The 22,080-nt window shown below is 39.8% G+C and overlaps 8 protein-coding genes, 1 long non-coding RNA gene and 1 pseudogene across 10 annotated transcripts in view; 6 read left to right on the top strand and 4 right to left on the bottom strand.

The window, feature by feature from the left end:
- Nucleotides 1–1,198, top strand: part of LOC104767408 (putative F-box only protein 15) — a 2,016-nt gene extending 818 nt beyond the window's left edge. Inside the window, exon 2 of the mRNA XM_010491438.2 lies at nt 35–1,198. Coding sequence (XP_010489740.2) covers nt 35–1,198 — 1,164 coding nt within the window. The remainder of the gene's footprint in view (nt 1–34) is intronic.
- LOC104764751 (uncharacterized protein ycf45-like) lies at nt 1,640–4,345 on the bottom strand. Its single transcript, XM_010488342.2, is given in 10 exon segments — nt 1,640–2,067; nt 2,229–2,393; nt 2,488–2,664; nt 2,791–3,044; nt 3,129–3,291; nt 3,386–3,577; nt 3,671–3,821; nt 3,914–4,128; nt 4,243–4,306; nt 4,308–4,345. Coding segments are annotated over 10 exon segments (1,674 nt in total). The 5' UTR covers nt 4,331–4,345; the 3' UTR covers nt 1,640–1,797.
- Nucleotides 5,048–5,630, bottom strand: LOC104764750. Its single transcript, XR_763779.2, has 2 exons — nt 5,412–5,630; nt 5,048–5,328 (listed from the first exon to the last, which is right to left on the bottom strand). It is a non-coding gene; the product is annotated as an uncharacterized LOC104764750 (long non-coding RNA).
- Nucleotides 6,256–7,638, top strand: LOC104767407 (annotated as a pseudogene).
- LOC104767406 (F-box protein At3g08750-like) lies at nt 8,563–9,591 on the top strand. The gene is made up of 2 exons (XM_010491436.1): nt 8,563–9,131; nt 9,294–9,591. The coding sequence occupies exons 1-2, from the start codon at nt 8,563–8,565 to the stop codon at nt 9,589–9,591; spliced, it is 867 nt and encodes a 288-aa protein (XP_010489738.1).
- Nucleotides 10,155–12,959, top strand: LOC104764749 (serine carboxypeptidase-like 49). The gene is made up of 9 exons (XM_010488341.1): nt 10,155–10,550; nt 10,765–10,933; nt 11,030–11,149; nt 11,293–11,436; nt 11,510–11,660; nt 11,761–11,849; nt 12,032–12,290; nt 12,382–12,515; nt 12,623–12,959. The coding sequence occupies exons 1-9, from the start codon at nt 10,210–10,212 to the stop codon at nt 12,764–12,766; spliced, it is 1,551 nt and encodes a 516-aa protein (XP_010486643.1). The 5' UTR covers nt 10,155–10,209; the 3' UTR covers nt 12,767–12,959.
- LOC104764748 lies at nt 13,127–14,477 on the top strand. Its single transcript, XM_010488340.2, has 7 exons — nt 13,127–13,426; nt 13,505–13,546; nt 13,623–13,664; nt 13,752–13,835; nt 13,909–13,996; nt 14,090–14,187; nt 14,280–14,477. Exons 1-7 carry the CDS (start codon nt 13,163–13,165, stop codon nt 14,298–14,300), a joined length of 639 nt encoding a protein of 212 aa, XP_010486642.1. The 5' UTR covers nt 13,127–13,162; the 3' UTR covers nt 14,301–14,477.
- Nucleotides 14,504–15,703, bottom strand: LOC104764746 (U11/U12 small nuclear ribonucleoprotein 31 kDa protein-like). Its single transcript, XM_010488337.2, has one exon. The coding sequence runs from the start codon at nt 15,646–15,648 to the stop codon at nt 14,854–14,856; it is 795 nt and encodes a 264-aa protein (XP_010486639.1). The 5' UTR covers nt 15,649–15,703; the 3' UTR covers nt 14,504–14,853.
- On the bottom strand, nt 15,785–19,335 carry LOC104764747 (protein FLOWERING LOCUS D-like). The gene is made up of 5 exons (XM_010488339.2): nt 17,514–19,335; nt 16,558–17,316; nt 16,413–16,458; nt 16,132–16,319; nt 15,785–16,035 (listed from the first exon to the last, which is right to left on the bottom strand). Exons 1-5 carry the CDS (start codon nt 19,237–19,239, stop codon nt 15,995–15,997), a joined length of 2,760 nt encoding a protein of 919 aa, XP_010486641.1. The 5' UTR covers nt 19,240–19,335; the 3' UTR covers nt 15,785–15,994.
- Nucleotides 19,459–22,080, top strand: part of LOC104764745 (exocyst complex component SEC8-like) — a 10,415-nt gene continuing 7,793 nt past the window's right edge. The window contains exons 1-4 of one of the 2 annotated variants that reach the window (XM_019241346.1): nt 19,459–19,611; nt 19,984–20,106; nt 20,367–20,579; nt 21,819–21,992. In XM_019241346.1, coding sequence (XP_019096891.1) covers nt 20,065–20,106; nt 20,367–20,579; nt 21,819–21,992 — 429 coding nt within the window. In that variant the 5' untranslated portion in view covers nt 19,459–19,611; nt 19,984–20,064. Of the gene's footprint in view, nt 19,612–19,983; nt 20,107–20,366; nt 20,580–20,937; nt 21,067–21,326; nt 21,540–21,818; nt 21,993–22,080 lie in introns of those variants that run through there. The other variant, XM_019241345.1, reaches the window with a different exon arrangement.

Raw genomic sequence — 22,080 nt, 5'->3', positions numbered from 1 at the left:
CTTTCTTTCGAAACGTTACGTCCCCATGGCTCAGGCTCCTGCGAATCGTGTTCGTGTGTGGTTGCCGTTTGAGTTAGTCGAAGAGATACTTTGCAGAACTCCGGTTGAATCTTTGTTCCGATTCAAAGAGACGTGCAAGCAATGGAACGCTCTCATCAGCAACGACATAAAATTCAAGCAAAAGCATTTGGATCATCACATTCGCACTCCCGAACGATTCCTAAGAATCGATGATGATCGTGCGGTTCAAATCATGGATCCGGTGACCGGAATCCTAAAAGAAAGACCAATCCCAAACGATTTTCTTGATCCGCGTCCGATTTCTTGGATGGTTCATTGTGATGGACTCATGCTTTGTATATGTGAAGATTGGGAACGAGGAGGAGGTTACGTCCGTCTCGCAGTTTGGAATCCGTTTTTAAGGAGAATCAGATGGATCGAACCATCGGTTGATTACTGGATAGATGATTATTTCGGGGTTGGATACGATGATGCATCTCGTGACAACTACAAAATCTTGAGGTTTGGTTATAATCGGTCGTCTTCTCCCCCTGGTGATACAATTAGAGTCTTTGAGATCTATGAATTCATGTCTGATTCATGGAGAGGTATTAATGCTGGGTTTGCTGCGGATCTATATGTGGAGTGGGAGTGTGTGTCTGTGAAGGGAAAAATGTACTGGGTTGCATATGAAGAAACTGATGAACGTTATTTCATTCTATGTTTTGACTTCTCCGAGGATATATTCAAGGACGTATGCGATTGTCCTGAGTTTTGGGGCTATAGTAACCGATTAGAATGTTTCAATGGAGATAGACTCTCTTTCTTAACACAAGATGGAGAAGAATCAAGAGACATTGAGGTGTGGATGACAAACAAGTTGAGTGATGAGATCGTTTCGTTTGCCAATTATTTCAATGTCACTACTGGCCCTGATCTAATTCCGCGGTTACAGTTCCATGACTTCCACACTCGTCCGGGAGTAGCCATCGGCAAGCACAGAAATATCATGGCATGGTGTGAGGCAACTGTAGAAGAAGAAGAAGATAAGAGGCTTTCTGTCTTCACTTTTTACGAAATTGATGAAACTGGTGTCGTCAGGGAAATTGAGACAAGAAGACGTGGAAGTGATGACTACAGTGGCCTATCAATTTGTAGCTATGTTTATGTTCGTAGTCTGATTCCGGTTCCAGAATAAGAGGGTAGATACCATGTCAATGCTCTGTTTTTTTTTTGGTCTTTGTCTTTGTTGATCCTCTACCATGTAGTTGAAGTCAACTATGATACTATCTACAGATGTTACTGAATTGACCTCTGGTTTTAGTTTTTGTATTACGATCTTGAGAGGTTTTAGGTTTTGGTACAGATTTGTATGTGTATTAGAATCAATCATTCGTAACCCACCCAGCTAAACCCCACACGAGCAGAAACTAAGCATCATTTCAACTGTATCCATATGCTAGAAAATAAATAAAGTATTATCCGATGATTTTCAAGCTAATTTGGAAACCAACAAAAGAAAAAACAAGTATTCATTCAGTAGTCATCCTTAAATAATTTCTATATTAAGAGGTAAGAAAATATATATATCTACAGATTGCACCCTGTTTTTCCTCAACGTTACACATTACCCCTCGGGTAAAGAAGACATAGCATTTCATTTGTAAAACAGTAAATTGCAATTGGTAATGACAACAACATAAACAACAGTTTATTTACGAAGACTTACAGTAAAATGTACAATGTCCAAGAGTCTCCAACGTATGTAGTTTAGTCCATATGCTGAAGTCAGAGATGTCAATCCTTAAGGAAAGGAAGACGAGTAACAGTATTCCCCATGCTATCATCTGTTGCATTCTTTGAGGATGAAGATGGCAACATCTTCTTGGTTGATCGGCGAGGAAGAATCTGAAGGCGCGGATTAAGGTGAGTGCCGAGGTTCTCAACTGTGAGTTGGTAACTCTCCACCAGCTCTAGCTGCCGAACTATTATATCTGACCGTCTAGGAAGAAGCTCCACTGGTTCACCTCCCGGGATTACAATATATTCGATTGCTAGACGGACTTCCTGCGTTTCAGAAACAGGGGTGTTTTAAGTAGTTATACTTGCAGATAATTACTGAACTGTTTTGAGCCTTTTGTAACTTAAGATAAAGGAATCCTAATGAATTAATAGTTGGTAGGTCAAAGAGGCTGATCTGATATTTACAGGAGGGAGATGAGAGTTACCTCGAGGGCATCCAGTTCTTCTAAACTGGGTTTGCTCTCAGGAGCATCATCTTTGATCTCAATATCATCAACAGAAGATTTCTCTATGGTTTTAGGGTTTGAGCCAAATGATTCTCTCCCAAGGATCATTCGGACTGCCTTGACCATCTGAGCCATTGTAGTTGACTGCAAGGTATTGACAGGAAGAAAGAAATGAATCAAGATTATGATTCGAAGGAGTCCAGTGAGTCATCATCAGTCATGCAAGAATAAGAAATACCTTAATGACAAATATCGGTAGCTTGTGTAATTTCGCAACACGACGGATCGATGAGTTCTGTATCAATTCAGAACTTGAAGCTAGAATGACATTTGCTTCTCCAACATCATCTGTTACTTCTATTTCGTCGTCTAGGCCCATAACTTCAGCTACTTGAAGGAGATCAGCTTCAAGGACCTAGAACACAAACAGAGGATACCATATATACAGTTAGTATCTTCCGCTGCTTAAGATCAAGGTTATTTTCCAATGATCAGAAAAGACATATTTAGAAACACTGGAAGAAAAGATCAGGTTCTTTACATTGTAAGTATAAACATGAACCGGCGAGCTTCTTGGGCTCGTGTATGTGTTACTACTGGCCTTACTATACCGAATGGGAAGAAAATCTTCATCTTCATCTTCATCGTCAGACAGAAATTCACTTATGAAATCTCTATTGAGCAATGGTGCAGGTTGTTCCTCTTCAAGGGTCTCCAAAGGAATGGGAGTCACTAACTTATGAGGAACATCGTCTTCGCCACGAATTTGACGGATTTCAAATGGAGCGGATTTCCCTACAATATCCACAAAGTTGGTCCGGTTTAGTTTTCCATTTGTTAACTCAAATCCTGTTAGGAGAGGCACTCTTTTTAGCTTACCAGCTAGTATAGCATCAACGGTGACATCTAATCTTTGATGAACACGACACTCAGTTCTCGAAATCATCTCTACAGCACAAGTAAATGTCGGAGGTCCTTTTCTTTCAAGAATTGTCTTCTGCACTTTTCTTTTCCTTGCTTCTTCATCACCAAGAGTCACACTCTTGAGTAAAATAAATTCCAATTAAGGTTAACTCAGATAACAAGAGAGCAAAAAAAAGAAGAAGAAACAAAGCTGTTGTCTAAGGTCATGATACCTCAATTCCACCAATAAGAATCTGCAAAGAAGGATTTTTGATAATGTTGTCTATAGTCATCCCATGAGCAGTTGCAACAAGCTGAACACCTTGTTGAGCAATTGTGCTAGCAGCTAAAGCTTCAAGCTCAGTTCCAATCTCGTCGATGATGATAGTCTCAGGCATATGATTCTCAACCGCCTCAATCATAACCTGCAGTAGCATGAAGAAGTTATTAGTACAACAAGATCCTTTTGATTCCTTACTGCACCATATTATATTACAAGGCTAAGAGAGACATCATACATCGTGCTGTAAATTCACATTTGGAACTTGCATCCGCCTGGCACGTCCAATTCCAGAATGAGGAACATCACCATCACCTCCAATCTCATTTGACGTGTCAACAATCACTACACGTTTCCTGTGTTCATCAGCTAACATCCGAGCAATTTCTCTGTACAAACCACCAAACAAACCAATCTTGTATCAATGGGACCATCACATTACAATAAGATCCTCAAACCTGGATGTAAAATCAAAATGTACCTGATTAAAGTTGTTTTGCCAACTCCAGGAGATCCAATGACTAAGATGGATCCTCCTCCTTCAATCAAGTCTCTTATAATTTCTGCACTTCCAGATACAGCTCTACCCACTCGACATGTTAGACCAATTACTTGCAGTTTCCGATTACGTATAGCGCTTATACGATGCAGCGATCTGTCAATCCCTGATCGGTTATCATCTGAAAAATCGCCAACCTAGATTAAAAACATTCATCTCCTCATCAGCTCAAATTCATCAAAAAACATTTGATTCAAACACAGTATAGAAATTAGTTGCATGTGTTAGATCAGAGAGTCACACACACACACCTTTGATACTGCAAGCTTCAGATCTTGGTGTGTAACAGGCTGTTCTGAGATCACCCAATCGCCGAAATGACTTCCTCCCTAAATCCATCACCACTTCAATTAATTCCTCAATAGCCTCGTGCTTAACGAGCTCTTTCCTATAAATAAAATAAAATACTATGGAAATGGTTATCGGAAACAAAGTTAATAAATACATACAAACATAGTTGAAACGTCAAGAACAAATTTAAAGTAATATTATTCAAAACAGTTAATATTTGCTTAAACTAATTTTTATGGGTAATACATACAAACACACTTGTATAAAATATAGTATGAGTAATAAGTAGCATAAATATAAATATTGTGACTAACATATAAAATCTATTAGGGTTTATTAAAAACTGGATAATATGATAAACCTACCAGATCATTTTGGTTGCATGTCATCTTTAATGGAGTAGACTGAACAGTTTTTTTTTTTTGTTATTTATCAATCAGAAGATCACGGATTGAATCCACACTAATCTCCGGATTTTATGAAAGAATTGAATATTCTTATTTCGTAAGAGAAGGTTAAAACAAAATTTTACATGCGTGAGAGAATAATTATATAATTAATTCTTTCTTTTTGCTAATGATTATGTTATTGTTATCAAACCTGTCTAAGCTTTCTAGTTTCTAGCTCCATCCACCTCAAGCTTATTTTTGTCAAAATTTTCTCGAAGATGACCAATTGACCATCAGCTGTCTTGGCTTATCATCAGAGCTGTACGTTAATAACTCAAGAAACAGAGTCTAGATCTAGAACATGGTGTCCTTCGAATTGTGTGCAAGTGTAACCTCGAGAAATTTGCTATAGATGCAATCGTCGTAGAGTACAGTCATTGTTTATTAACCGTGCCGTGAGTCAATATCATAATTTTGTTCTTTACGATATATAGTTGTCTAGAATCTCAATCTTTTTGGTTATATTTTCTCTCTGAAACGTATCTCAACAACAAAATTCACCATTAAACAAAAAACAAAATAAATAACTACTCTTGGAACTCTAGATCCATCATCACACGCATCTGTGACTTGTGACTTAAGAAGATAGACAGAGATCTGGAAATAAAGAAATAAAAACAAGAGTTATAGTTTTGAAGTGAGAATCAAACAACAATCATGAAAATAAAGAGAAAAAATACCAATCGATAGAACACACAAACACGCTCGTAACATATTCAACAAAATCTCTATGACGTCATCACGGTATTGCTTTGTCTACATTTCGGAAAAAGCGATGGCGTCATCACTCTTTCCAAAAGTGTAGACAAAGAAGCACAGAGATGACGTGTTGTTACTATTCTTCTGTGGTCGCTAGCCGCCCCCAAATCTAACCTCTGCAACTTCAGTTGTAAACGTGTTTAAATATATATAGGAGGCTACAATCTGGAAACCCTAGAAGAATCTAAAGTGAAGTCGCCGCTAAAAGTGGACAGAGACACAATACTCGAAATAGAGTAGTAACGAATTTGCAAAATTTGGGCTAAGAAGCCCAATATCAAAAGCTCAATGTTTACGCAGCAGCAGTGACGCATTTCTTAAAAACTTATCTTGCTATGAAAGAAACCTCTACTACATCAAACTAGGGTTTTCTTTTTTTTTTCCTGACGAAACAAAGGGTTTAAGTAAGGTGTTATAGATACAAATATTGTATGATATTGTTAATGAGATAGATGTAAATCTCATAGAGATAAGGTCTAGTCAAGATTTATGTATATCTACATGTGTATATAAGGGTACAGAACTAATGGAATAATTTAACCTTTCTCCTTCTCAAACTTACATAAACATAAGGTCTTTGCTCACCCGATCTCATAGTGCTTCGTTAATCTGATTTTTTGTTCTCCACACAAAAAAACCTTGTCATCAGAGATGCCATCAGAAGCAGGGATTTGTTGTCGATGCGAGGACAGGATCAGTGAGTTGCCTGAAGATTTGCTGGTGCAGATACTGTGTCTAATCCCAATAAAAGATGCGGTGAACACCATGTTTTTGTCGAAACGATGGCGTTTTGTCTGGACGATGCTCCCTAAACTCGACTACACAAATAGCAACATACGCGGGGCGCTTTACCCGGAGATATGTGGTTGGGACTTCATCGACAAGTCACTGCAACTCCACAAGGCACCTTCACTAGAAATATTGAGTATCCAACGTAATCATCAAAGATGTCCCGTTGATTTCGATATCGGGAAGTGGATTTTAAACGCGGTTGACCGTTGCGTGCGAGAGCTGATTTTGGGGATTAACTTTATTCCAACCGCAGATCCTACCAGCTTGCCTAAGAGCCTTTACACCAGCAAAGCGCTTGTGAAATTGAGTCTATCGGGCGATTTTCTTGTTGATGTTCCTTCCTCCGCTTGCCTCCCGTACCTTGAATCGCTGGTCCTTGAAGGTGTGGTGTATATTCTCATGTTAAGCTTTTATCGAGTTGCCCTGTTCTCAGAGATTTGTACGTGTCCCATAATGATCATCGCAATGCGAGGTTCAGTGTGAAAGTTCCTTCTTTAGAGAAGTTAGAGTATGACGATGGGTCATTCTTTGACAATGATAAGCGCTTGGTTATAGATTGCCCAAGATTGAAGTACCTTTACATTACTGCCTACGGTTTCTTAATCAAGAATATGCCTCGCCTTGATGTGGCCAAGGTTTTACGCTACGGTTGTCACCCGAATGAAGAGTTTCTGACATCTTTGTCCTCTGTCAGGTTTCTTGCTTTGGAACCTATCAAGGTAACCATATTGATAACATTCGGCTCTTTACTTCTCTTTGTTTGTGATCACGTTTTACTTATGTTGTGTTCTGTTTCATGCAATTAATTGCAGGTCGCAGTTTTTAGTGCCATTAACTTCTCTCGGCTGGTAAAGTTTACTTTGCGGACATATCGTTTCGACAATTGGTTGGAACCACTTATGCTTTTGCTTCATAAAGCTCCTACACTAAAAGCTCTTAAGATCATCTCTGTAAGTATATACCTCTCTCCCCTCCCTCTTCATCGAACAAGTTTTGATTTTGATGATGGACCTTCAAATTTAAAGTAAACGTGTTTATATATAAATCCTCTCTGTTGCTTCTCAGGTTCATGATGCTCCATTCGCGGATGTCCCACTTTCGTGGAACCAACCGAGTTCTGTACCGGGATGCTTGTTGTTTCAGGTTGAGATCTTTAAGTGGAAAGGCTTTGGAGGAAGAAGAGCAGAGAAACAATTTCTGGCTTTCATCCTCGCAAACTCAAAATGTTTGAAGACGGTGAGAATCTCAATACTGAGACGTTACAAGGCTGATGAAGTGAAGATAATGGAGTTGGAATCTATGTATAGGGTTTCAGCATCGGCTCAGTTTTCTGCAGAAAATATGTTACGGAGGTGAGGTGAAGATCTCTTCTTTTTTTTTTTTTGGCTCTGAAACATTTTCTCTGTTTCTGAGTTTTGGTTTTGCATATAGCTAGCAACGCTTTCTTCAATTATCTCGTCCTATAATTTTCTGATTTTATTATGACAATCTTGGCTGGTAAAAAAAGCAGATACAGAAGCCTCTTTGATTCCCACTCTTTAACACTCAAGCTTCATAATTTGAACATGTTTTTCTCTATCTCGCTAATTTGGTAGCTCCTTTAGCTTATCAAGAATATATATATCAAGCACGACAAATCTCAACAAATATGTATATCAAGCTCCTTTAGCTTATCAAGAATATATATATATATATATATATATATATTGGATATAAAAATATAGAAATTGTCAAGATTCAAAATCATTGTACAGTATATACTATATAGTTTCTTTTACTTTCTTGAATTCATTTCAAATATATCTATATAATAATATATATATATATATATCTTGGATTATACTTATATAAAACAAAACTAAGCGATTAAAACCGATTAAACAAATAATGCAATATATACAACTACTTGACCCGATTCAGACCGGTTAACACGTAACCGATTCGGTTAGATTGTTCATTTTAGGGTTAAAATGTCACCAGTTTGGTTCGTAATTTGCTTGCTAATCAAGTCTCAGTTTTGATCTCGTTTCCTTCTTTACTAATTCGCGCTTAAAGATAACGAAAGAAACCATTCAACAATCATTCTCTCTCACATCTCTCTTTTTTTCCACTCTCTCTCTCCATGGCTCAGAATCTTCATCGTTGCCTTCAGATCTTGTCGAAGAGATACTTTGCAGAACTCCGGTTGAATCTTTGATCAGCATCAAAACGACGTGCAAACAATGGTACGCTCTCATCAGCAGCAACGAAAGATTCATGCAAAAGCAATACGATCATAACATGCAAACTTCCCAACGATTCCTAAGAATCGATGATGCTCGTGGGGTTCAAATCATCGACCCGGTGACGGGATTCATTGCAGAAACACCAATACCAGAAGAGTTTGAAGATCTTCTTCCCTTTTCTTGGATGATCCACTGTGATGGACTCATGCTCTGTATATGTGATCATTGGACACGAGGAGGAAGTAACGCTCGTCTCGCAGTTTGGAATCCGTTTTTGGGGAGAATAAAATGGATCGAACCATCGGTTCAATGGATCGAACCACCGGTTCATCGCCGGGTCGATGATTATTACGGGATTGGATACGGCGTTGCATCTCGTGACAACTACAAAATCTTGAGGCTTGGTTATAACCAGTCGTCTTCTGCTTCTGCTGATACAATTAGAGTCTTTGAGATCTACGAATTCATGTCTGGTTCATGGAGAGGTATTAATGCTTGGTTTGCTGCGGATATAGTATTTCGGAATAGTGAATGTGTGTCTGTAATGGGAAACATGTACTGGCTAGCTCAGAATACGGAAGGCTCTTTCGTTCTATGTTTTGACTTCTCCGTGGAAGCATTCAAGTACGTATGCGAGACTCCTCCCTTTTGGATCGATGGTAACCGATTGGCAGGTTACAATGGAGATAGACTCTGTTTCTTAACACAAGGTGGAGTCGGATCAAGAGTAGTCACTTAGGTGTGGACGACAAACAAATTGAGTGATAATGTCGTTTCTTTTAGCAGGTTCTTCAAGGTCACTACTGGCCCTGCTGTAGTTCCGCGGTTACAGTTCGCTTTTCGTCCAGGATTCTCCATCGGCAAGCACAGAAATATCATGGCTTGGTGCAAAGACACTGTCGAAGAAGATGAGACATCACCACATGGATGCAACTGGGTGTACGTCGCCACTTTTTACGAAGTTGACAGAAATGGTGTCTTCACGAGGGTTCTCGAGACGAGTAGGTCTGGATCGTATCAATACTCTAGCCTCCCTATTTGTAGCTACGTTTATGTTCCAAGTCTCGTTCCGGTTCCAGAATGAGAGGTAGATGTAAGGGTTGCTTCGTGTGTGTTCTCCTCAACGCTCTGTTTTCTTTTGTTTTTGGTCTTTGTGTTTGTTGATCCTTTAACATGTAGTTGAAGTCAACTACGATACTATGTATCTACAGATGATACTGAATTGACCATTGGTTTTAGTTTTTTATTAGGTAAGAAACTAAGTTGGTAGAGCGGAAGACTGTAGTGGGTTGTCCCAAAGAAATCTTTAGGTCGCAGGTTCGATTCCGGCAGGTCGGATTATTTTATTTTCTTTTCTTCTCTTTCTATTTTTTATTTGTTTTGTTGTTATAAATTGACTGGGACCCACACCAAGTCCATCCATCTTTTTGCTTCCCATTCAACACGCGTGCGTAACCGTCGATTTAGCCTTAGCCCTGACGTTATCTTTAATTGTAACGTAACAGATACACCCACTATTTCTCATATTTCGCAAAAATAGCCCCAACTTTCTCGCACACGTATCGTAAGATCTTTATTTTCAGATACTTTTCCGCCACGTGTCCACTCTCTTCTCCCCCAAAATTTTGTATACAACAAATCTCATAAAACGAGATTCCAAAAAAAAAAAGAAGCTCAGTTGAAAGAGAAAACAAACAAAAAAATGGAGAAACTAACTTTTCTCAGCCGTCTCTTGCATTTCGTCGTCTTCGTCGCTTCTACGTTTCCTTCTTCATCGTTTCTGTTGAACGATCGCACCTTCGAGAGATCGAACTTACCGTCAACGCGCGCCGAGAAGTTGATCCGGGAGCTAAACCTTTTCCCGCAGCAGGATCTGAATGTGATCGATGTCGCTGATTCGCCTCTCACTGCCGCGGAGGGATCCGGGATTGTTGAACGGAAGTTCGTATTCCCGAATATACTTGCTGCCGATGGTGGTGATACTGTCGAGGATTTAGGTCATCATGCTGGTTATTACAAGCTCCCAAAATCTCGTGGCGCAAGGTTTATCATCTTACTCCTTAGATTTTGGTTTATGGATCTCTACATTTGTGCTCGTGAGCATCTGATTTTGTTTTGGTTCAATTACTATTTGCAACTAGCTCTTAATTAGTTTGATTTGAACATTGGAGTTTTTGTTGACGTTTTACTGATTGGAATCTAGAAGGATTTGTTTATTTGCTTTGTTTTGTTCACTAGTTCGCTTTGTGTGTGTTAGCATGTTCTACTTCTTCTTCGAGTCACGCAAAAAGAAGGATGCTCCTGTTGTGATTTGGTTGACTGGAGGGCCTGGATGTAGCAGTGAGCTGGCTGTGTTCTACGAGAACGGTCCTTTCAAGATCACTAACAACATGTCTCTTGCTTGGAATGAGTATGGATGGGACCAGGTATTGTTACCTTCTATAATTATCATTGTAAACTATATTTCCCAAACCGCTTTAATCCTTTGCACATGAGAGGTGATTTGAGAATTCGTGTTGCAGGTTTCCAATCTTCTGTATGTTGACCAGCCTGTTGGAACTGGTTTCAGCTTTACGACAGACAAAAGTGATATCCGTCATGATGAAACTGGAGTTAGCAATGATCTATATGATTTTCTGCAGGTTTGCTCACTGGATTTTCTCTTTGAATTCCTTTTTGTTCTGCACTTTTCTGCTTTCAAGCTATGAATTGGATTGGATACACACCTCTGTTAGACTGTTCTGTTTTTCTTGAGTCGTGATTACGTTTCCTGATATAACCTCAGGCTTTCTTTAAGGAGCACCCTAAGTTGGCAAAAAACGACTTTTACATTACTGGAGAGTCATACGCTGGGCACTACATTCCAGCTTTTGCTTCCCGAGTGCATAAAGGAAACAAGGCTAATGAGGGAATTCATGTTAACCTAAAGGCATGTGACTATTTTGTGTTTCCCACTTGAGGTGTTAATGGAGGTTGTGATACTAACAAGTATTACCTTGCAGGGATTCGCTATTGGAAATGGGCTTACAGATCCTGCATTCCAATATCCAGCCTATCCTGACTTTGCTTTGGAAATGGGTTTAATCACGCAAAAAGAGCATGATCGCTTAGAGAAGATTGTCCCACTGTGCGAACTATCAATCAAGCTTTGTGGTACTTCCTCCTTTGTTCCTTATCAAGTTGTCTCTGAAATTTCTGTGTATTTGACGGATCCTGAATCCATGTTTCTGTATTTTGTTTTTGGGCTTTTCAGGAACTGATGGTACAACTTCTTGTTTGGCATCCTATCTTGTTTGCAATGCCTTGTTCAGTGGTGTACTGAGTCATGCTGGTGGAGTAAACGTAAGCCAAAAGAACTGATTAGTTTTTTTTTTTTTGTGCTAATTGGATTTCTAGATAATATTATTTCTGGCAAACCAATTCTATTCACTAGAGAAGTCCACACTTTTGGAAAAAATTGTGTTTAATATTTCTGCATTAAGTAAGGGATAGCTCAAAAGAGTAACATCGCATTTCTTGTGTAGTATTATGACATCAGGAAGAAGTGTGTGGGGAGTCTGTGCTACGATTTCTCGAACATGGAGAAATTTTTGAATCTGAAATCTGTGAGGAAGTCGCTTGGTGTTGGGGACATAGACTTTGTCTCCTGCAGTACTTCAGTCTATCAGGCAATGCTTGTAGATTGGATGAGGAATCTCGAGGTTGGGATTCCCGAACTCTTGGAAGATGGAATCAATCTTCTTGTGTATGCTGGAGAATATGATCTTATCTGCAACTGGCTCGGTAAGATCCCGAACATAGATAATCAAATCCAGATGTGAGAATAATGAAATAGACAGAAATAGAACTGTTGACTAAAACATAATTGGAGCAGGTAACTCGAGGTGGGTGAATGCGATGGATTGGTCAGGGAAAACGAACTTTGGGGCAGCTGAAGCAGTTCCGTTTATGGTTGATGGCAAAGAAGCAGGCTCATTAAAGACTTACGAACAACTCAGTTTCCTTAAGGTCGGTCTTTCTTACATAAGCAAGACAGTATTTTCTTGGCTCTGCTCGTTTTCTTATTGAATAATAATAACAAAGGGTTTGATGATTTAAACATGAAACAACTACAGGTGCGAGATGCAGGACACATGGTTCCAATGGACCAGCCAAAAGCTGCATTGGCAATGCTTAAGCGATGGATGGAGAATTCGCTTATTGAAGATGCTACTATTGCTGCTGCTCAGGGAGAAGAGGAACTGGTTGCTCAGATGTGAGCTCATCTTCTTTTGCGTTGCATGAACACAAAAAGCAGCAAACATAAAAACAATGTGTGAGCGTGTGACGTTTCCTTCTGTAATTTGATCTCATAGAAAAGATATATGTAGGGGTTTGCCCAGTTTCGTTAAAAAATATCACACTCTGCTGACACCAAAAGGAAAAAATAAATACAACGAAATGTGTTTTCTACGTTTGTTTCCGAAATAACGTAATGTATAGAAGCGTTAATACAGAATTATGCAACTGGAATAAGCTGCGGTGGACTTGTATGAAACTACAAGCCGACATTGATGCGGTTTCTCTACATGACACATGGCAAAACATGATTGGCTACAGGAACGATTTTATCCAACAGGCTTAATAGTAGAGATGAGATTAGGAGAAGAGGAGCAATGTCGATCTCTTCGTTGGGGTCTGCAATCTCAAGGCCAACTTCTTCTTCATCATCTTTATATACGTACTTAGGAGGCTCTTCTCGGATATTTGGCCTCACTACGTCTTCTTTGTTATGGAAAAAGAACAAATCTCATCACACAAACACAAAGCTCAAGGAAAAGCTATGTGTTAGAAATTCAGCTCAAGAGATTCCACAGACACTTGAGGAAGATTCGAAGTTTGTACCTTTGGATCCGCAAGATCCTCGATTTGGCCCTCCAGTCAGTTTCTTTCACCTATTTAAATCCTAGATAGTCTGCGATGATAACAAAGACTTTAATTCCTATCCTTTTTTGCAGGTTCTGCTGTTGTTTGGCCTTCAACTTCATGAAGCGCAAAAGGTAATGAAATGGAGATACCTATTACACTTTGCTAGCTTTTTCAGTCTTTGGATTAATCTATCATCTTGTAATGCAGATACAAGAGCTTCTAAAGGAGCTCGATGGCGAATTCATGGAGGTAATCCGTAGTAGACTCTCTCTGACTCTTGCAAAATCCTGAAACTTTTGGGGGATTTCATAACACCTTTTGTTGTTTGGACTCCAGATTGTCTTCTGTACAGCAGATATGATCCCGCGTTCATTGTGGGAAGCAGTTAACACAAAACAGCCTGACCTGAAGAGAGTGAAAGTATGTGGCATGGGGCTTTTCTATTTCCTTTCAGGCTCTTGTGTGTTATTTCTTACATAAATTCGCCGTGCAGATCGCAGAGTCACTGCCTCGAATCTGCTTCTTATCTGGTTTGACAGGAGAGGAGATGATGATGTTCATTGATGCATTCCCAGAAACTGGTACCTAGAATACAAATTCAAAATGAGTAAAGAACAATAATAGGAAGTCTTTTAACGCATGCCTTTTTTGAAAACTGGTGGATCAAAATGCAGGGCTAGAAGCCGTAGTGTTTGCAGCTATGGTTCCGAACAGTGCTGATAAACCTATCTCTGAATTAATTGAAGAAATCATGGGAGATTATGAGTTAATGGTTAGTAAATCTCAAATATGTTGCACCAAAGTCAGCTATCGTCTTGAATCTTGAAATGCATAAAACAATCAAACTCTTGTTCTTCTATGCAGACGAGGAGCGGTTCCAGCTGAAGACAGCTTTGAAATAGCTCAGGTTTCTGCAACATGACTCTCTATAAGTTGGGTATTCCACAAAGTATAGTGTAGTCTTCAAATAGAGAAGTGAGATATGCACAAGAATGTAATCATCATATTAAGAACTGATACACAAGTTTTCTTATTCTAGTAAAAAGGTCACTTGGACAAATATCCACCGTCATCAAACAAATCTCAAATGAAGACAAAACCAGATCAATCTCTTTTTTCTCTGTTTGGAGTTGTTACAAAATTAACAAACCTGAAAATGATTTCACTGTATATAACTCAATAGGTGACAGAGAAACACTGGATTGTTTAAGAGTGTAATCTTCAAACCAAGAACTCAAAGAGTTGAACTTTCTAGTGAAAAAGTATCTTCTTGGACAAAAGAAGCAGACTCATCAAACATGATCACCTATGAAGACAAAACCTCAGATCAACTCAAATCCAGAATCTGAAACACAAAGATGCTCTTAAGTTTATGATCATATATCTCTCTCTATCTAATTTCAGTATTCACAAACTCAGGAAATGGATCTTAATAACTCTAATCTTCATCATCGCTCTCATCACTAAAGTAACTAGCTTTCTTCTCCTTTCTCTTCTTCCTCCTCTCTTCTTCTTCCTCTGCTTCTCTCATTCTCAACCTCTCTCCAGCTTCATTATCCACCACCGAAGCCCAATTCTCCTCCTCAATTACATCCTCCGCCACAGTCAACGGCGACGACGGCGCAGCAGACCAATCCCTAATTTCCTCAGCCTCTCCTTCCTCCTCCTTCCGCCGCCCTCTTTTCTTAGGCGGCGGTGGTCTCTCCCTTGGACCCAATTGATTCCTAGGGCACTCGTACGAAAGATGCCCTTCGTCTCCGCACTCGTAACACCTCGACTTATCCTTGTACACTCTCTTCTTAATAAACTCCGACGCGCGTCCGTTATCTGCGGCGATCAAAACCGTCAGTTTCCGGCCGTTAAGAGTCTTCCCGTCAATGGAACCCGCCGCTTTAGCCGCGTCTTCGCGAGAGACGTAGAGCACGAACGCTACGCCACGTGACCGGCGAGTGTGGCGATCCTTGAGAACGGTGACACGAGCGACCTTGCCGAAGGTGGAGAAGAGAGTGTGGATGTCGGAATTGGTTAGGGAGAAATCGAGATTGGAGACGTAGAGTGTTGATTTCGAAGGAGCTAAGCCGCCAGATCCGCCGCCTGGAGCTGATGATTTGGCTGAGGAGGAGGAGGAAGAAGGTTGTTTAGAGTTCGAAGACGGTGGTGCTGCGACGGAAGAGTAGCGATAGTAGAAAGTGTCGTCCTCTTCATCGTCGCTACGGTGAGCCCTCTTCTTCATTATCACTTTCTTTTGTTGTTCAACTTCAACTATGGCCGAAGAGCATCTTTCAAAAGGTATATATATATTTATTGATTGAAGAGAGAAAAAAAAAAAAAAAACACATTCGATGTAATGAAAAAAAGAAAAAATTTAAATAAAATTATACAAATTAATTCCCAAGAATATAGACAACAAAAATTATCATAGTGAAATTTTAATAATTTAAATTTGTTATACTATAACATGATGAACTAACTTAACTACAGATGTGTTCTCGTCGGCTTGGTTAGAGTGGAGACCCGAACTACAGATTGTTGTTATTATCAAACAAGGATTCTACTACAGAAGCGGGGGTTTGTTTTATTCATTCCATCTTTTTCATCGTCTCACCATGTAAGGAACCACCTACATGTTTGTTTATATTGCCGATATGTAAATGAGAATGATCAGGATATCAAAAGGAACAAGAGGGACTTAAGTTAAGAAGAATGAATGAATTACCTGAACTCGATGCAACTCCTATGCCTAACAACTTGGGTTCAACTTGTTGCATGCTGCTACCTCCTATCGACTCTATTATCATAGGTTGTTGCTCAGAGGAGGTTTTGCCATTACCTAAAGACTCCGATCTTATAGTCTCAGGGACGCCGTTATTACTTTGCTTCAGCGGCACTGGTCCTTTAATCCTTCTGCGCAACAGAAAAAAGCTCTAAGAAATGTTTTTTTTTTTTTTCCTTTAAATAGTGAGAGAGATTGTATAGCACATAGATCTTGTAGTTTACCTGATCATTTTTCGCTTCAATGCACCTGGTTTCCCTTTTAATATACCTTCTCAACAACAACAACAAAAAAAAGTTCAAGAAATATCACTAGCTGTTCTATCAGATAAGTTATGGGGTAATCAAATCAGGAACTTATGGAGCTAACCAGATTTTGAGCCTGAGGATGATGATGATGGTAGCTTACGACCAGTTCGCTCGGCTTTAATAGAAGCAATGACCGAATCAGCTCCAGTACCAAGACCTTTTCTTCCCACTAGTTTCACTCCAAGTGTCTCGCACAGATAGTAAAGTCTCTTTTCATCACCACCTCTGACTTCTCTCAGGTCAAGAGCCTGTTGTCTAGTTAATAACGTATACACCTGAATCTGTTGCTGCTGGTTGAAATGAGATTGAAGCTGCTGAAACAGTATCTTGTTTGAGTGCTGATCTGCTTTTGGGTCCTCGTTTCTCTTACGAGGCTCGCTTAGAGTTACCCTCAAAATCGCAGGGGATTTCGGGTCCGGATTCCTCCTACTAAAGATTATGGAAAAACTCCCAAACTCCAGATCAGGGTCCCTGAATAAATCTGCAAGAAGAATGGCACAGGAATGAGCATTCTTTGATGGGTTCCTATCGATTCTTTTCCTTATGCCTCTGGCCTTTGCAAATCGAGCCATGTTTGCAGCTTCTCGCAGACCAGTAACAAAAGCTCCATGCATGGTTGCAGGGTATCGCCTTGTTGTGGCTTCCCCGGCAAAGAAAAGCCTTCCATCTCCCACACTTTCTGCTAATATATCGTAATCATCGCCTGAAGCTCCCACTGCAACATTAGAGTAAGATCCTAAACTGAATGGATCCCCACCCCATCTGGTGCAGACCGTTTGAAGTGGATCAGGGACAGTTATTCCTTGAGGTTCATATATACCTGAAATTCATCAAAATGAAAATTGTGTCATACGTTAGCATCAACTTCAACAAATCTGGAATGCAAATCCTGAACTAACAATTCTGGACCTACGTATCGGGTTAAAATGGAAAACAGAGAGTAGGCCTCCTGAGGATTGAAAACAAAGGTAAGTATTGAATTTAACCAAATGACAATCAATAGATAGTAACTCTTACCCCTAAGAATCTGAAGAACACGAGTCACTGCGTCGGTGGGTGGCATTGTCTCAAACTTATGAGCAGCTTCTCCCGCAACCAACGCAATCAAGAGAGCACCACCAGCAACAGGGGCGTAGCTATAGAACAGAAAGAATTCACCTCGATAGTTCGGATCCTCAGTAAGATGCCCAAAGGTATCGAGATCTGTGCTCCAAAATACACACGGAAAGAGCATTGCAACTTTATTCAGTAACCCAAAACCTAATCTCTTTATACAATCAAGCTTTCTCTGAGGTAACTCGGGAACAAATTTGATGGATCCGTTCTTAAGGACACCAAGGGGAACTGTACACAGCACCATATCACCCTCATACACTTGATTTCCAGCAATTACCTTTACACCATTTGAACCATATCTGATTGTTTGGACAGTCTTGTCATATAAGATTTGTACATTTTCAGCCAAAGCCTGAACCAGCCGTCCATTACCTCCAGGCAGAAAGCAGTGGTCTCCACCCATATCATATGGGTCATCTTGATCCCAGAATGCAAGAGAAAGCTTTGATACTAGTCCCGCATTTGCATATTCCAAGTTAGCAAGATGCCAGTTAAACAAACCCATCTCCTCAGTAGCCACATCATTCCCAGAAACCTGCCTGAATGTCTCGAGTGCTGCCCCAAGGGAGACATCCATGGAAACATCACCCATCAACTGCCTAAGTTTACTTGCCTTGTCTAGAACCTGGTTAAAAGCTACCTCGACCTTAATATCCACATCCGGATCAACCGGTTTACCATCCACTCTATAAAGAGGACACTTATCTCGTACCTTATAAAGAGAACAACCCAGCTGTCTCGCTATAATCCCTAGAGGATTCCCTAATGTTCCAGTCAAAACACTCCCTCCTAAATCCGCTGCAGCACCTAACCTATTAGCTTCCATCTTTTTCGTATAAACCCGTCCACCAGGTCGTTTCCTACCCTCCAAAACCGTGACTTTAAACCCAAACCTCATCAGTTGCCTAGCTGCAGCCAACCCAGATAACCCAGCACCCACTATAATCACATTAGACTTGCTTGGTTGAGCAGGAAGCTTGTCTTTAATTGCCTGTGATATACCGAAATTGATATATCCATGCGTAACCAAGTAGTTATAAGCCGAATCCAAGAGACTACTGCAATGTTTAGGAATCGAATTAAGAAACATCTCCTTAGTGACCCAACTAGATACATTCTCTCGCCATTTCGAGATAATATGGTTCCTAATCAAAATGTAATTCACTTGTTCAATGCCTCCAACCACAGGCACAACACCGAACTCAATCTCTTCCTCTGTAAGCGAATCAGCAGGAAACCCAGCTGTGAGAGCAAGCAAAGCTTCGGTGGTAGCTTCCTTATTGATCGTGATGATCTCATCGCCAATACCAGGATAATTATTCACATCTACGTTCAATCTACCGGAAGAAGAAGAAGCTGAAGGTGACACGAAATTACCGCTACCTGGGACGTTAGGGACGGGAAGGGTGTGAAAGGAAGACGCAGAGCGCTGAGAACGGCCTCTCCTTCGTTTCTTAGGCGCGGAGAAAGAGACCATCTGCTCAAAACTAGGGTTAGAGATTGAAGTCGGAAAGGGATTCAAACTTGAATCTACATTGGGGTTTGAGTTCGAATGTGGAGGAAGAGTAGAGGGTTGAGAGTGAGATATAGTGGGGACATTATCTTGGTTATTATCCGGTGGATTCATCTTTCCGTCGCCGTAGAATAATTTTGCAGGAGACAGTGATCGGCGAAGAGATGAAGAAGAAAAGGATTGTTTGGTAACTCGGTTGAGTTGATCTCTAATAAGAGCAACTAGGAGTTGTAATACTATGCAGTCTATGCTTAATTATTTTAATAAAGTTCCCACAATTAAAATAATAATTACTAACAAGTTAGGGAAAAAACAGAAAAATTAAAAAATATAGAGAGAAAAGAAAAGTCCGGAAAATTAGCAGAACTTGGAAACGAGAGAGAAACAAAACAAACGCGTATAGATTTTTTCTTCTTCTCCATTTTCTCAGAGATTTAGCTTTTTCTCTTCGTGATCGGGAACGTACTGATCAGATTCGTGACCCAGGTAAGGTTCTCAGCTGGAATCGAATTCGTTTCTTGATTTTTTTCTCTCTAGATCTATCTACTTCCAGACGTAGTGTGTGATTTGAAATTTTGTATACCCTAAATAGTCTCGTCTTCTTCAGTTTGGAATTTTCATGTAATTCGAATTATGATTCTCTGCTTTTTGATAGATCTTTTGCTCAAGGAGTGATAATTGAATTTTGTTTGTTTACATTGTGTTCTCATGGCTTGAATTTTTCATGTCCTCCGTTCGGTTCACTAGCTTCTTTGTTGGTACTCAACTGCGTATCATCGTGGTTTAACGTAGGACTGTTTTAATTGCGTAGTTTCTAGCTCATGTATATTTGTTGGGTTTTGAAACTTTTGATTTCAGCTAGAGAGAGTTTGTGATTGGAATGTGCTGAGGAACACTCATTTTGGGCTCTAATAAGCCAAGCGGAGTGATTTCGCCAGCATGGGGATTTTCAATGGTTTGCCTGTACCTTCGGATAAAACTGTAATTTCACTCTTCTCACTCCTGCTTGAGTTAATAAACCATAGGTTTTGGCTTTAAGGAGGAATTGTTTGGTTCTTTCATCCCCTTAGGAATTTAGAGGGACATTGAGTGTGTCGGTTCTTTTTCTTCTATTTCTCTTCACTTGGGGTTGGCTAGATAAGTTATCGACTGAAAATTATCACCATTCTCGATTTGGTTATGTATTTCGTTTTTGGGGTACATGTGTGTATCTGTGCCTGAGTGGTCATGGTTAATTGCAGTACCTTAGGGAGGAGCTGGCACGAATAGATGAGAGCTGGGCTGCTGCACGATTTGACTCTTTGCCACATGTTGTGCATATCTTGACGTCGAAAGACCGTGAAGGTGACATTCATATTTTAAAGGAACAAAGCGATGTTGTCGAGGAAGTTGTGGATGAAGTTGTCCAAGCTTATCATGGTGGTTTTAACAAAGCTATTCAAAACTACTCCCAGGTTAACTCTTCCTTCTTATTGGATATTGCTTTCTTTTTCTTCAGAAGCAGCAACCTCTGTTACCACTTAATATTGACTTCCATATAGCACGTTGATATACCAAAGATGCAAATCTAATATCCAAACTAAACTATGGCTGCTTCTACGGTTTCTACATGTAGAAATTTCTTTTGGAATAGTACTTCGGCAGTAATTTATCTAGTAAAAGTTCATTTGTGAAAAACCTTGTTTTTGATTATCTCTCTTCTTTTGCTCTGCTTTCAATGTTTTTCTCATCAGATCTTNTGGTTTAACGTAGGACTGTTTTAATTGCGTAGTTTCTAGCTCATGTATATTTGTTGGGTTTTGAAACTTTTGATTTCAGCTAGAGAGAGTTTGTGATTGGAATGTGCTGAGGAACACTCATTTTGGGCTCTAATAAGCCAAGCGGAGTGATTTCGCCAGCATGGGGATTTTCAATGGTTTGCCTGTACCTTCGGATAAAACTGTAATTTCACTCTTCTCACTCCTGCTTGAGTTAATAAACCATAGGTTTTGGCTTTAAGGAGGAATTGTTTGGTTCTTTCATCCCCTTAGGAATTTAGAGGGACATTGAGTGTGTCGGTTCTTTTTCTTCTATTTCTCTTCACTTGGGGTTGGCTAGATAAGTTATCGACTGAAAATTATCACCATTCTCGATTTGGTTATGTATTTCGTTTTTGGGGTACATGTGTGTATCTGTGCCTGAGTGGTCATGGTTAATTGCAGTACCTTAGGGAGGAGCTGGCACGAATAGATGAGAGCTGGGCTGCTGCACGATTTGACTCTTTGCCACATGTTGTGCATATCTTGACGTCGAAAGACCGTGAAGGTGACATTCATATTTTAAAGGAACAAAGCGATGTTGTCGAGGAAGTTGTGGATGAAGTTGTCCAAGCTTATCATGGTGGTTTTAACAAAGCTATTCAAAACTACTCCCAGGTTAACTCTTCCTTCTTATTGGATATTGCTTTCTTTTTCTTCAGAAGCAGCAACCTCTGTTACCACTTAATATTGACTTCCATATAGCACGTTGATATACCAAAGATGCAAATCTAATATCCAAACTAAACTATGGCTGCTTCTACGGTTTCTACATGTAGAAATTTCTTTTGGAATAGTACTTCGGCAGTAATTTATCTAGTAAAAGTTCATTTGTGAAAAACCTTGTTTTTGATTATCTCTCTTCTTTTGCTCTGCTTTCAATGTTTTTCTCATCAGATCTTGCGATTATTCAGTGAGTCCACTGAAAAAATTGGCGACTTGAAGCACGATTTAGCAGAAGCAAAGCAGAGCTTGGGTGCACGCAATAAACAATTACACCAGTTGTGGTATCGTTCTGTTACACTGCGGCACATCATCTCACTTTTGGACCAAATCGAGGGCATTGCTAAGGTTGGTTGGATTAGCTGTAACATTTCGAAGTTGATTTTGTGTGGAATTGGATAGTGCTTGCTATGTATCTGCGCTGCTCTGAAGTTTT

The sequence above is a fragment of the Camelina sativa genome, chromosome 19 (genome assembly GCF_000633955.1).
Source record: "Camelina sativa cultivar DH55 chromosome 19, Cs, whole genome shotgun sequence".
NCBI classification, from domain to species: Eukaryota; Viridiplantae; Streptophyta; class Magnoliopsida; order Brassicales; family Brassicaceae; genus Camelina; species Camelina sativa.
This window is presented reverse-complemented; position numbering and strand designations above follow the sequence as displayed.